The sequence below is a fragment of the Vipera ursinii genome, assembly GCF_947247035.1.
Source record: "Vipera ursinii genome assembly, chromosome: 5".
NCBI classification, from domain to species: Eukaryota; Metazoa; Chordata; class Lepidosauria; order Squamata; family Viperidae; genus Vipera; species Vipera ursinii.
This window is the reverse complement of record NC_139518.1, coordinates 55,321,580-55,335,460: the sequence shown is the minus strand read 5'-3', so window position 1 is coordinate 55,335,460 and position 13,881 is coordinate 55,321,580. Positions and strand designations below refer to the sequence as shown.

The following is a 13,881-nucleotide window of genomic DNA, read 5'->3' as shown; positions in this document are numbered from 1 at the left end:
TTTTGCTTCAGGGTGAGATGGACGCAGGAAAGCAATGCTCTGCCTTCCGTGCCCAATTTTGCCCTGCTGGGGGCCCTGAAAAGGGCCTAAAGTTGCCCCAAAGAAGCGATGAAGAAGGAGGGGTGCCTTGTTGATCATGGAGAGACAGAGGTCTCTCCGTTCAATCCAAGGAAAGTCCTCTAAACCTCTGCGGCCGGCCATTAGCTGCTGACAACCAAAGAACAAAAGGTTTAATTAGCATATCATAAACAGCATCTTTGGACTGGGTGAGAATATTGATCCTTTCTTTACTATTTTGCAACTGAATTGCCTGGGAAAGGCTCCCAAGAAGTCTAAAACCTCTGGATGTGAACGGAAGCAAAAATACAGAATACTAAGTGAAAGTAATACAAAAATCTGAGAAGTAAGATAATTGTTAAGATTATCTTGGGAAAAAATTATTGAGGTGAAATATAAGAAATATAAGAAATCAACCATTTGTTTTAAGAGAGAAAAATGGACTTTGAATGACATCTAGTGGTGGATTTAAGTACAACACCATAACTAGCTTGGCTGCTTGGTACAGTTGGCAATAAAGAAAAATATTTTGACATATTTATCATCCAGACCTTCTTGGACTATAAATACCTACTGAGCTTGTACTTTTAATCTTAAGACCTAGTGGGAGAGAAAGAAAAAAATGATTTCTGAATACTTCTGGCTGCAGGAAGGTGGAACATTTTGAACACTAGGAACATTGTGGACTACAATCTTGCCTGACTGATAATTTTCAGGATACTTGAGACCAAGGATTACTATAAAATATTGCTATTAGGACTGGATTTTAAAGGCTATATATAAAGACCAGAAAACTAGGGGAAATCTTGTTCCACTCTTACTGAGACTGGTGATACCAGAGGATTTCTAGGAATGATGCCTCAAGAAAAAACAAATACCTTTCAGAAGGAAATACAGCAAATCCATCAAACAATTGTTGCACAAAAAGAGGACATAAAAAGAAACCATAATGAGACTAAAAATAACCTAGATGATATAAAAGACCAAATCTCCAAATTGAAGCTACAACTGGAAAGCTCCCAGACAATGACTACAAAGTATGAACAAATAAGCCAGAAATCAGAGGATGAAGCAGAAGAAATGGATCTAGAGATGGAGGAGATAGAAGGGAAATATGTACTGCCATATACAAATAAAATACTGCAAGACCTACCTATAACAATGAAAATACAAAAGATCCCTTACTTCTTCTCCAAAATACACCTGAGGACAAGGAAGAAGATTCGAGAAAATGGAACATAGAACGGGCAGGGGTAACGTCTAGGATTCTAGCCAATGTGGATGGGTGGAGTTCCCCCCCAAAAATACTGTACCTAAATTGCCTTTCTTATGCCAAGCAGCTTTGAAAAATAGAAAGAAAATTTTGGGGCAATTTAATTGCCTTGGCTTGGAAAGCTACTTGGCAAAAAAAGAAAGGGAGAGTTAGACTTAAAAAACAGAAGATTTGATTTATCATAGGGGGCACTATCTATTTAATATACCTGTTTGAATATGATTAAAAGAAGGGATGATCCTTAGATATAACTAGATTTTTATAATGGAAGATATGATTTAGAATTAAAATAGCATTTTGTTTTTCTTCTTTTGATATGGGAAATTTGAAAAAAAGAAGATTGTTACGAATAAATTTTTTTAGCTATGTAAAGATAATTAATATTGAGAAAATCATAACCGATAAAGATACTGTAAACAATTATGGGAAATCAAATATTAATAAGAGCACAAAAACAGGATATTGATTTATGAATTGATATTATTATCTCTGTAATATTAGTAAAATATGATGAAGATGTCTATATTTAATTTTGTAAACATCAATAGTACTAAGAATTGTAATTGTTCAACGAGGGGAAAAGGGAAAAATATGGGGAAGAAAGGAAGATCAAGGAAAAAAAATACTGGAGTGTACAGTACTGAATAGATCTATATTAAAGAAGTTAATGTTAAATATGTAAACCCAAACAACATGTTGTTTACTAAGCTCTAAAGATTGTAAATTTAAAAAATCAATAACATTTATAAAAAAAGGGGAAAAAAGGTAATGGCAAAACAGTTCTGAAAAACTTTGCTAAGAAAATTGTAGGCACCTCCCAGGAGTCAACTAATGAATATCCAAGTTGAATCTGGATTCCCACCATATCAGGGGTTTCCTGGCATTAATCTACACTGGCACCAGATGCAATAGCAAAGAAATGTTGTGGACCATTTACAATATTGTAGCAGCTGAGGCATGCTTTACCTTTTGCACTCAAACATCAGAAATAACGTATTGCCCAATTGTATGTTTGCTTTTTCATGTCAAGGTACTGTTGCTTTTGTCATCAACTTTAGCATTCATTTTATGCTGATTAATTTGGAACATAATCCAAAATTTGCTTGGGGAGGGACTAGAATGGACTCAAGTGGATTTATATCTGAATAAATTTAAAATGAAGGCAATGATCAGTTGCAAGCCATGTTGACATATGTGGGACTAAATCCCTGGAACACAATATGTCTTCTGAGAAATGTACCTAAGATTGTTTTTCTCCATTTCCCAGGATATTTGTAGGCTTGACTTTCTTTGCCTGTTCTTCAGTAAATGTCAAAAGATCTGTAAATATTGAGAAGCTAACTTGAGTTTTGTTGTATGTGTGCACAGAGATAAAACTTCAGATTTTTTAATCTAATTTGCATTTTTCTTAGATTTTGGGAATATTTTGGGGGGTAGATTCTCTATATAAGTAGAAACTGTGTGAAAATAGCTGACAGTTTTCTGCTACAGCCATCTGTCACGTAGTTGTGACATATGTTTGATTTGTTTATTCAGTACTGAAGTGTAAATTGATACACTGAAGTAATGTTTGGCTTTAGTGATTAGCCAGTATCTGAACAGATACAAGTAGATGCCTGCACAAACTTTCCTAAGCCTGATAAAATTTGCAAGGGAATGGACATGCACAGCAAAATCTACCCACTTTCCTCACACATACACAACACCCAGTAGAAAGATTATGAGGTTGGTTTCATCCAGATCTTTGTTTACTTGGCATGTTTTACCTTCAACTCTACCTAATTCAGAAGAAATTTCTCTATAATCATGAGGACCAGCAACTTAATTCAGTACCTTGTTGTTCTCCACAGTGTTGGGTGGTGAGGGCAATGGTGGCTGGGGTTACAGGAATTTAAGTAACACGGTTAAAAGCCATCTGTTGGGCAGGCTAATTAAATCAATGTGTTTAAGGTTGCTTGCCCTAGCAAGACCGCTGCCACTCTGTTCCTAATCACTAAACTTGGGATATGAAAGAAGAGGTGTGATGATGGAGGAGGATGCGGTTCCCTTCCAATTTCATAAAGGGTTTTAACTTGCCTTGTTTCCTTCTGCTACCAATGTTTTGGAAATTTGAAACAACAGCAAAAAAAAGTGTGCTACAATCAGCTACCTGGAGGAAGAACGCCATCCCTAATCGTTTACGACGTGGTAAACCAGGGGTCTTCAAACTTGGCCCTTTTATGACTTGTGGACTTCAACTCCCAGAATTCCTCAGCCAGCATGCCTGGCTGAGGAATTCTGGGAGTTGAAGTCCACAAGTCATAAAAGGGCCAAGTTTGAAGACCCTTGTGGTAAACGATTAGGGATGGCGTTCTTCCTCCTGGTAGCTGGCTGTAGCACACTTTTTGTTGTTGTTGTTGTTTCAAGTTTCAAATTTACGTTGATGTAATTCGTAAGATAAAAGAGACTATGCATGTCTTTGCTCTTGAACGGGTAATTTAACTGCCTGTGACATTTATCCAATACTCGATAACAACAGTCGATAGAAGCTAGCTGGGGTTATCCTTGAAACAGCTCAAGCCTCAAGAATACCGCGCTCACCTCTCCTCTCGCCCTACTCCAGGGGTAGGCCACCTCGGCTCTTTTATGACTCATGGACTTCAACTCCCAGAATTCCTGAGCCAGCTGGCTCAGGAATTCTGGGAGTTGAAGTCCTTGAGTCATAAAAGAGCCGAGGTTGCCTACTCCAAACCCGGGCCAAAGGGGGTTTCTGACCGAGGTTGGCCGCTTCGCTGCTTTGCGCGCCTAAAAGCGCGCGCAGGCTGTCCGTGGGAAGGGCGCCTGAAAGTTTCTTCCCTTGGCCAATGGGAAAGGCAGGGACGCGCTCAGGCGCACAAAGGGAGCGCAAGGGTGGCGCCTTCCCGCAAAAGCGCTCGCTGCTGGGAAGAGTCCACACGAGGACGAGGTTCGAGGACTGTCAGGCGAGAGACAGTCCCGAGCCGCGAACCAAATTTCTCCAAACTAGACACGGCTCCTTTGGCTTACGGCTGAAGCTCGGTTGATCTTTCTTTCTTTCTTTCTTTCTTTCTTTCTTTCTTTCTTTCTTTCTTTCTTTCTTTCTTTCTTTCTTTCTTTCTTTCTTTCTTTCTTTCTTTCTTTCTTTCTTTCTTTCTTTCGCTCGCTCCCTGACTGGCGCAAAGCCCGTTCTTTCTTGAGCTATAACATCGCCCGCCCCCAGCCTAATCCCCACCCCGTCGGGTAGGTAGGTCCAAAGCCGCCTCCCGCGTCCACTGGCGAACGAGCGTGGTGGCCTCTTGCATTTGATGGCGACTGGGTGAAATCACACCGCGCGGAGGGGAAAAAAAAAAACTTTTGCGTCGACGAGGGCGAGAGCCTTGCCTTCTCCCACCCTGCCCCGTTTTAAGTCCGAGCGGGCCTTAACTCCTTTAAGCGAGCCGAGGTCGTGAGAGGTTTGGCCGCGCAAGAGCTGCACCTGCCGGAGAGCGTTTTCCTCCGGCCGGATCGCCAGCCCCGGCCGCTTCGGCTCGCTGCGCGTGTCTCTTCCTCCAATAGAGGGGGCGACTGGAGCGCGTCGAGAACGCCGGCGGCGCTACCAAAAAAAGGAGAAAAAAAAAAGGCTTTGCATCAGAGGCTTCGGTGAGGCCGGCCGCCTTTCTAGTGCCTTTCTCCGAGGATCGAGCTGGGACCGAGCTAATTAGGCGCAGACCCTGAACGGCGGCAGGTTTGGGGAGGTGAAAAGTCCCTCTAACCCGGAGTCGCCCGCAGAGGTTACGTTGACTTGGAGGCAGCTGTAAAGGAGACCGGCGGCGGGTTGTCGGACGGCCGCGGGACTGGGAAGCCAACGTCTGGATCGCTCTTCCTTTCTCCCCCCCCACTCCTCCTCCTCTTTCTTGGAATTCCTGCTGGGGGAGACATTGCCGCCCCCCCTCCCTCGGGAAGAAGAAAAAAAAAGGCTGGGAAGCTCCAGCTCCGAATTGAGCTCGCGCGCTCGAAGTGTGAAGGGGCTCGGCTCTCGTTCTCTCTCGCTTTTATTGAGAAATCGACCCTTCTGTTTTCCGGGATTCTGGGATGTAAGCTCCTCCGGGTGAGAAATCTTCGCCTTTCGCCTCGCCTCCCCCTCCTTTTGCAGAGCAGCTGCTCTTGCTTTTGCTCCCGGAGGACGGAAGAGAGAGAGAGAGAGAGAGGAGGGCAGGGTGGGGATTTCTTTCTTTCTTTCTCGCCCCCCCCCTTTGCAAATTCAATGGATATGAACTTGGTGGCTTTGGAACCTCGCTGGTTTGGAATATCTAGGTGCTGAGATCGCCTTCTGGAGCGACGGAAGCAAGTTCATCGGAGAGAAGGATTTGCCGAGGAGCAAGATGCCTCTGGCCACCTACTACTTCGTGTTACCCTTAATGGGTAAGTGCCCGGTGCGTTAAATCTTTGATATGTGGCTCCGTACATACAGTCTTTCTCGGCTTTGGGAGTTTCCAAGCAGTAGCTGATTGCCGATTGTCTTTGAAAGACATTCTTCTCCATCAATTTTAGACCAATGTTTGCAACACGGAGAAGGGATTCAGGCTGTAGTTCAGTACAGGCTTGCTTGGCTGTGGGTCTCATTGGAATTTAGTTGGGCTTACTTCTGAGTAGAACTTACACAGGGTGGTGCTGTTGGCAAAAGGTGCTGCTGCCTTTTGATTTTAAACTAGAAGCAAGTTGGAAGTAAAACTTTCCAAGTTAATTCATTTTTATTAGAAGAAAGTGGGGATTTCATTATGAGATGTATAGTTGCATCCTGCCTGTTCTGGGCTGTGGCAGTAAAAAGACTTGTATCTCCAGTCCACTGTGGCTTGCAAATAGGTATGGGGTGGGTTTGAGTGCATACATGCTAGTTTGTTTTTTATTGGAAAGGAAATAAAGAACTAAAAGATATTGGTCATATCAAGAACTCTGGGGAAGAGGACTTTGAAATCTGATTCTTTTTAAATCTTTCCAGTGGAAGAAATCAGAAACCTAGTTTAAAAAAAAAAAGCTGAATTGTGAAAGATTCCTGGATATCTAAGAATATTGCTGTCCTTTGACCTTTTTCCAGACTGAAGTTAAAATCGCAACACTGCCTTTGTGCAAATGAGCATTTAACTTCCTAATGCTGTTGTTAGAGGGGAAGTTTCTGTCCTTTGAAAGTTAACCTCCATACGTATGGGTTTTCTAAAGAAAATGAAACTTGGGGGGAAAAAACCTGCTGTAAAATGGGGGTGATAGGTCAGCTGACTTTATCTGACACAGCTGGTGCATCGATTGGGCAATTACTTTTTAAAAACATTCAGTTTTAAAGAAATTCCTGAAGAGGGAGAGAGATCTTAGCCTCCCATCTGCAAAGTTGTCTTTGGTATCTTTGCCATCCTGAGAAAGGCAACCAAAGCCAAGCTCTCTGTGCCTCTCCCCCATCGAACCCCTGCAATTATGGTAGTTTTCTGCATGTTCTCTTGGACTGACCTCTCAGGGCTGACAGGTTCTCTTTTGCTCTCTTTGAACGCAGAAGTACTCTTCTCAGCTGAAGTGAGTGGGCTGCTTGCAGGAGACCATCTGGACTGTGTGAAAGCCAGCGACCAGTGTCTCAGGGAGCAGAGCTGCAGCACTAAATACAGGACACTGAGGCAGTGTGTAGCTGGCAAAGAGAGCAACTTCAGCCGGGCAGCAGGCCTGGAGGCAAAGGACGAGTGCAAAAGCGCCATGGAAGCTCTCAAGCAGAAATCCCTCTATAATTGCCGCTGCAAAAGAGGCATGAAAAAGGAGAAGAACTGTCTGCGTATTTACTGGAGCATGTACCAAAGCTTACAGGGTACGTGGTTGTCATACACAACATCCTTCCCTGCCACCTTCCTTCCCCAGTGCTAGAAAGGAATGCCCTCTGTCCTCCCCCCCCCCCCGCCCCCCACCAGGTCCTCCATCAGCTGACCTTGTAATTTTCTTTGTGTTCTTTGGCTGCAGAGGGAGGACCTCTGATGCCACCCAGTTAGAGCAGCTGTTGCTGGTGCGTTTCCTATTGTTGAAAATGCACACTAAAAGATTTTCACCAGAAGGGACTCATCTGACCTTTGTAAACCAAAGTCAAAAGGGAAGTACAGATCTACAAAGCATTAGGAACAAAGACCATCAGCACTTGTTAATGAAATATAACATCGGGAGATTATACAGGCCAATTTCTCACCTGTGAGGTCAAATTGAAGTCAAACCTCCCCTAACCACACTACCCAGGCATTATATCTAACAGCAGCATGTTTTCTGTGTAGTGTGGGAGTAGATAAATTTTGGTAAAAACTTCCTTAATAACATGCTGACATCAAACCAGTGAAAAAAATAATAAAACCGTTGTTTCCTGAGGCAATAGGGATCACCAGAATACAGTTCTTGTAAAGTTCAGCTATGCTATTCTTGTTATCCTATATGTCTTACAAGAATGTCTCTTTATATCTGTGAGGCTTAGCTGAATCAATATTTTAGTTGCTGCTAAACTAAATAGTTTAACTTTGGGTTATTGACTGTAGCTTGCTACTTGGGATCTTTCATCTAAGTATGTGTGTGCATTTTTATTTCTCATATTTACCCAATAAGTACCTCAGGCAGTGGTTATGGGATTATAAGATAAGATAGATAGGCTGAGAAAAAAACAAGTAGTCAAGTCTACAGTCTCCATTGCTTCAAGTACAAGGGTGGAATATTTGTCCCAGATTGAGGAAGGCTGCTGGTCTATATCTCACCCTTTAAACAGATCAGTTTTCCCACATAATTCTGTAAACACTCATACATTTCACATAGAAGATCAAATTTAATTGAAGGAATTATTGTAATTCTCATTGATGAGTTTTTTTCCTTATTTTTCTGGCATCCTCTTAATTAAAAAATATACTTGTTCCACATGTATCAAATGCAGATAGATGTAGATCTAAATCGATTTGGTTTACAGGAAAAGTTGACAGCAAAATACTTTTTTCTCTTAACATCTCTATAAAATGATTATTATAAATATAACATCACCTCCCATTTTTTAAAAAAAAACATTTTTCCTTCTCTTAGAATTATTTGTTTGATTTCTGTCCCACCTTTATTTGTAAGTACAAAGTACTTGTAATAATAATTGAACTTCATAGTAATGAGTCCTTGAAGTTTGTTTTCCTATCTTTAACAGCCACAAGTATGAAAGCAAAAGAGTTAAAATTCATTCCACTGAAGCTTTTGTAGGATTTTTACCAAAGAAAAAGAGTTGAAGAAAATCATATGGTGGATGGGAGGCCAAATGAAAGGGGAAAGAAGTAGTAATTGATTGCATTGTCATTTTGCTGTTGGGAATAGCCTGGAGATTCTAGGAGTGTTGAAGTTTCAGAAAATGTTTTAAAAAGCATGAAAGAAAAAAACATTTTAAATTGTTTTTAGGAAATGATTTGCTTGAAGAATCACCTTACGAACCAGTGAACAGCAGGTTAACGGACATATTCAGGCTAGCACCAATTGTATCAGGTAAATGGCTTATGTTTCTTCTACAGAAGTGTAGAGTGGCCAGAATTGAGCATTTTAAATGAAGTAATGCATTTTTCTTTGGTTTTATACCTTTAATAGGTCTGGTTCTGTACTCGGAATGAAAAAGTTATAATCAAGACTACAAAGGAAATATATCCACCTAGTCTATTGTTAATTCTGCAATTTGATCTTATGCAAGTTTAATCAAAAGCAAAGCCTATTTTGTAGGATGTGGTTTAGACAAATTAAGTTTAGGCCAAAGCTGTAAACCCTCTTGGCTTTTATTATTATTATTCCCTATTGCTTTTGTTATTATGAGATTTGGAGCAAAAACATACAGGGCTCTAATATAAATTTATTGGTCTGATATCAGTGCTTGATTATTTAAAAACCTTCAGCCTAGATGAGTACATATTCCTGTTCATTGTTTAGTTACTATAATATGAAGTGATTACTCAGATGAGTTAAACAAAAAGTACAGCCAACAACAGCAAGAAACAGCATGTGATGTCAACCTAACTGACAAGTCATAATGTTTTCTGTGAAAGCAGCCTATACATTCATTTGTGACTCAACTGATATACATGCTTATGTGGGAAAAAGTCCTATGTCAGCTATATTTATGAGAAAAGATGATTTGTGTTCTATTGTTCTTAAATGACGTAGTATAAATGGACCACAAGACTCGTCTAAAAATACTTTCTATTATGTTCCAGCTCTTTATATTGCTTATGTACTTTCACAAGAAAATTTTATAAAGGACGTGGGGAGAGAGAAACTACATATACCTGTAGGTGGCAATCTGATCTTCTGCCTTTAGAATGTACAAAGCAAGATCTGGTTGCTAATGTATCTGGTGCAGATTTCTTTCATTGACACCAGGGTAAATAAGATGATTCTGTTTCATGTTTAGATAAGGAGGAAATGGTAGGGGGGGTTATACTAAATGGAAAAAATATTCTTATTTTTTCTTTCTCATGGACTTAGAAATCTCATGGAGTTCATTGAGGTTTACTGCCATACTAGATTTGATCTTTTGTTCTTTTATTCATTTTGCTTTCATAATTCTCCCACAGTATTTATCTTGGACAATTTGTGCTATTCCAGTGCAAAGTGAAACTGGACCTTATTTGGGCTTCCATATTTAAATTGCATTTCTGGTAGATCAGAAAGATATTTAAAAACTGAAGTTAAAACCAATTAAGGAACACGTGGCACCTTCAAACTCTTGTCTTGTAATTAAATATACTCAGTATATCAGCCAAGCTTGCATGTTTGCATTTTCTACTCAGCTCCTTGGTGAAAACAGGAGCACCAGCTTGCCAGGATAAGTGGCTTGGAGAAGAAATGGTTTTTTTGAAGGCTTTCCAAATAAGTAATATTCCTATTTCATCTGAATAGGCTGATGCAAATTTTGCAGCTAAAGCTTTTAATGGTCTTTTAAAATCAATTTGAAATCATTTTTTATTTGCTTTCAGAGCTAATTTGATCTTAATCTTTTCTGGCTGAATTGTGATTTTTTTTCCTTTTCTTTTGACAAGGCAAGTGCATTGCTTTGTTTTGTTAATCTTGTTAACACTACAACTGTCTGCTACGGTAACCTGCATGATCTATGTACTTATGCAGCTGGAACTATTTTGTATTCTTCTCCTGGTATTCCCATGTATTCAGCAGTAGGATTAGTTTTCAAAAGTACATAGAAGTTTCTCTACTTTAGACAACACTGAATATGGATCACTATTCTAATGCATTGAAAGTACTAAACAGCAACAGTTGTCTCCTAATTAGATTCTTACTATGTTAATTTATTGATCTGCTGTACTCCCCTGTTTCAAGCTTACTGGATGTATAACCAGAAAGAATACTGTGTTTGAAATGTTGGCTTTTTACTGATTTGATTAGTAAACTTGCTTAAGGCAAAAGGGTTTCTATCTGTTTATCTGCCAAATCTCATCAGTGTTTACCTTGCATATTAAATATACTCAAGACAATGTTTGCCCTTGTCAGAGTTATATATGAGCATAACTGAGGTCAGATGTTGGTCTGTTTTATATGACCACAATTTTGTGTGTCTCCCATATGGCTTTCTTTACACAGTGAGACCAAGCTTCTGAATAATTTATTAGATGCAAGTTGGAAAATCTCAATCACTCTCTCTGGGTATTTTGTAAAAGAAATAGTGGACTGGTGAAAATTCATGGTTTGTTTTTGCTTCACGTATTTTTCAATAAGCAACAGGTTGTATGTTTCTAGAGTCACAAAAAAAATGAGAATGACATTTTGCATATTTGCATACTTTTCTTCTTTCTCTCATTTCTTTTCTATGAAATTGTGCTAAGCTGGTGTGGCATTCTTACGCGAGTTACTGATTTTTGGTGTTAATGTTTGGAGAGTGTCACAACTGACAGTGAAATAAGGTTGTATTTTTAACCAGTTGCATTGGCGTAGCGTGGGTTGTCAGCACCCGGGGCAAGGCAAGTAATTTGCACCCCCCCTCCACAGTGGGCGGCGACCCGGTGGCTCGGATTGGAGCGCACCCCTCCAGATGTTGCGCCCAGTGCGGCTGGCCCCCCCTGCACCCCCCACGCTACGCCACTGCCAGTTGTATAAAGAATCCCCCCCCCGCCCATTCTTGTCCAATTGTGTCTGATTCTCAGAGATTGCCTGTTGCAATCTTTTGCAGATTTCTTGGCAAGATATTTTGGAAGTGGTTTGCCATTGCCTCCTTCCTAAGGCTGACAGACAGTGACCGGTCCAAGTCACCCAGCTGGCTTTGTACCTAAGGAAGGGCTAGAACCCGTGGTCTCCTGATTTTGAGCCTAATGCCTTAACCACTACATCAAACTGGCTCTCAAAGAATCATATCCACTATGTTTATTATATTAAATGAATCAACTCATTCTAGCAGTATTGATGACTGAATGAGTAGGCCAGTAGTAGAACAGGTGCTTTGTTTGGAGGAAATCTCAGGTTAATTGCCAGTCTATGTAGGAAAAGTAAGAAAGACCACTAAAGAATTGCTACTGATAAGTGCAAGAAAAGTATCTGCTGTTCAGCCTACTTATAAATGAACTGAAGAAGCAGTAAGAAAATAGGATTATCAGATTTGCATATGACAAAAAGATAGGGGGAAAGCAAACACGTAGAAGATAGTAACAAGATTAATAAAGGTTTGACAAGTTGGAATAATGAACAGAAACCAAGAAGATGAATGTCAATAGAGACAATTGGTAAGCCCCTACCTTTCAGTAGGGAAAATCAAAGGCAGGAGTGTAAAATTAAGGTAGGGGACATACTAGGCAAACTATATGCAAAAAAGTAATCTGGCTGGGTTGGTGTATCACGAGCTGAATGTCAATTAAGAATGTGATGTTGCAGAAAAGCAGTTGTGATCCGACTTTGCATTAACAGATATAGTGGCAAGAGCAAGACAAAACATTGTCCCTCTCTATTTTGTATTAGTCAGACTACCTCTAAAATGCTGCATTTACTTTTGGGCACTGTATTTTAACAAAAACATTGGCAAATTGAAAAATCTCAGAAAAGTGTAACCAAGATGACAAGGAGCATGGAAGGTTCAGTCCAGAAAAAGAAGACGGCAGGGAGGCATGAGAGCTGTCTTGAAGTATCAAAAGGTCTGTCATGTAGAGGATGGGGTAAAATTAGAGTTGCTTTTTAGGTTTAAATTATAAAGCACCAGATTTTTTATTTTTTATTACATTTATATCCCGCCCTTCTCTGAAGACTCAGGGCGGCTTACAAGCTTAGAGATAGCCTTCATTCTATGTATATGCCTGCTTATTAGGGCTTTCACACACACCCCAAGCGGCATTATTACAAAGTCAGCTTATTGCCCCCAACAATCTGGGTCCTCATTTTACCTACCTCGGAAGGATGGAAGGCTGAGTCAACCTTGAGCCTGGTGGGATGCGAACCTGCACTAATTGCAGGCAGCTGGTGTTACTTAAGGAGGCATTAGCCCACTGCTCCACCAAGGCTTGGTTATAATGGGATAAGGTAAAGGTAAAGGTTCCCCCGCACATGTGTGCTAGTCGTTTCCGACTCTAGGGGCCGGTGCTCATCTCCGTTTCAAAGCCGAAGAGCCAGCGCTTGTCCGAGGACGTCTCCGTGGTCATGTGGCCGGCATGACTAGACGCCAAAGGCGCACGGAGCGCTGTTACCTTCCCACCGTAGTGGTCCCTATTTTTCTACTTGCATTTTTACGTGCTTTCGAACTGCTAGGTTGGCATAAGCTGGGACGAGTAACAGGCGCTCACTCTGCTATGCGGCACTCGGGATTCGACCCGCCAAACTGCCGACCTTCTGATCAACAAGCTCAGCGTCCTAACCCACTGAGCCACCGCGTACTGTACTGTAAATTCCTGTTCTGGGCAGAGATCAAACTAAATGTTCTCCAAAGTACTATACTTTATATTATATTCTACTATTGATAATACTGTTGTACTGTCTGATTCATAGATCATCATGTCAGAGATATTTCTTTACCTAAACAAGAAACAGAAATATCATGATAGCAGGCTAAAAAGTGTGGGAGTGGGAGTGACTTCTGACTTCCTGCTGATTTTCCTTGTGGGAAGCTGGCAGGGAGCATTTGAAATAAGTTTGTAAAATTTCAGTCCCACAGGAGTGATGGGTCTTGGCTGAAACTGTGAAATTTCAATCCCTGAGGTATATGGTACTGTCATCACCTCGGAAGAGTTCATACTTCCTGCCGACTTCCTCATTGGCTTGTGGGAAGCTGATAGGAAGCGTTCTTCTTTTCAGATAATATGGACTGGCACTATTTCCCCTCCCTCACTACTGTTGATTGGAAGCAGGCACCAGAAGGAGGCAGGAAAGGTAGAGATCTATCCATGATGATCATGTGATTTTGGCTGATCATGGCAGCATGGAGGTACAGTGAAACTGAAGTAGCCACAACTTGCCAAATTTCAATCTCTTGGGATGAATGAATCCAGGATTTTGGACACGTGTGCTGTAAATTAGCCCATTTGAGGTATATTGGTTCAAAAATTGTTGCCCAATGATGTACC

The 13,881-nt window shown here is 40.9% G+C and overlaps 1 protein-coding gene across 1 annotated transcript in view; it reads left to right on the top strand.

The window, feature by feature from the left end:
• The first annotated feature begins 5,595 nt into the window (after positions 1 to 5,595).
• The window catches only part of GFRA1 (GDNF family receptor alpha 1), a 291,272-nt gene continuing 282,986 nt past the window's right edge, over positions 5,596 to 13,881 (top strand). The window contains exons 1-3 of the mRNA XM_083363394.1: positions 5,596 to 5,728; positions 6,849 to 7,151; positions 8,744 to 8,827. Coding sequence (XP_083219520.1) covers positions 5,689 to 5,728; positions 6,849 to 7,151; positions 8,744 to 8,827 — 427 coding nt within the window. The 5' untranslated portion in view covers positions 5,596 to 5,688. The remainder of the gene's footprint in view (positions 5,729 to 6,848; positions 7,152 to 8,743; positions 8,828 to 13,881) is intronic.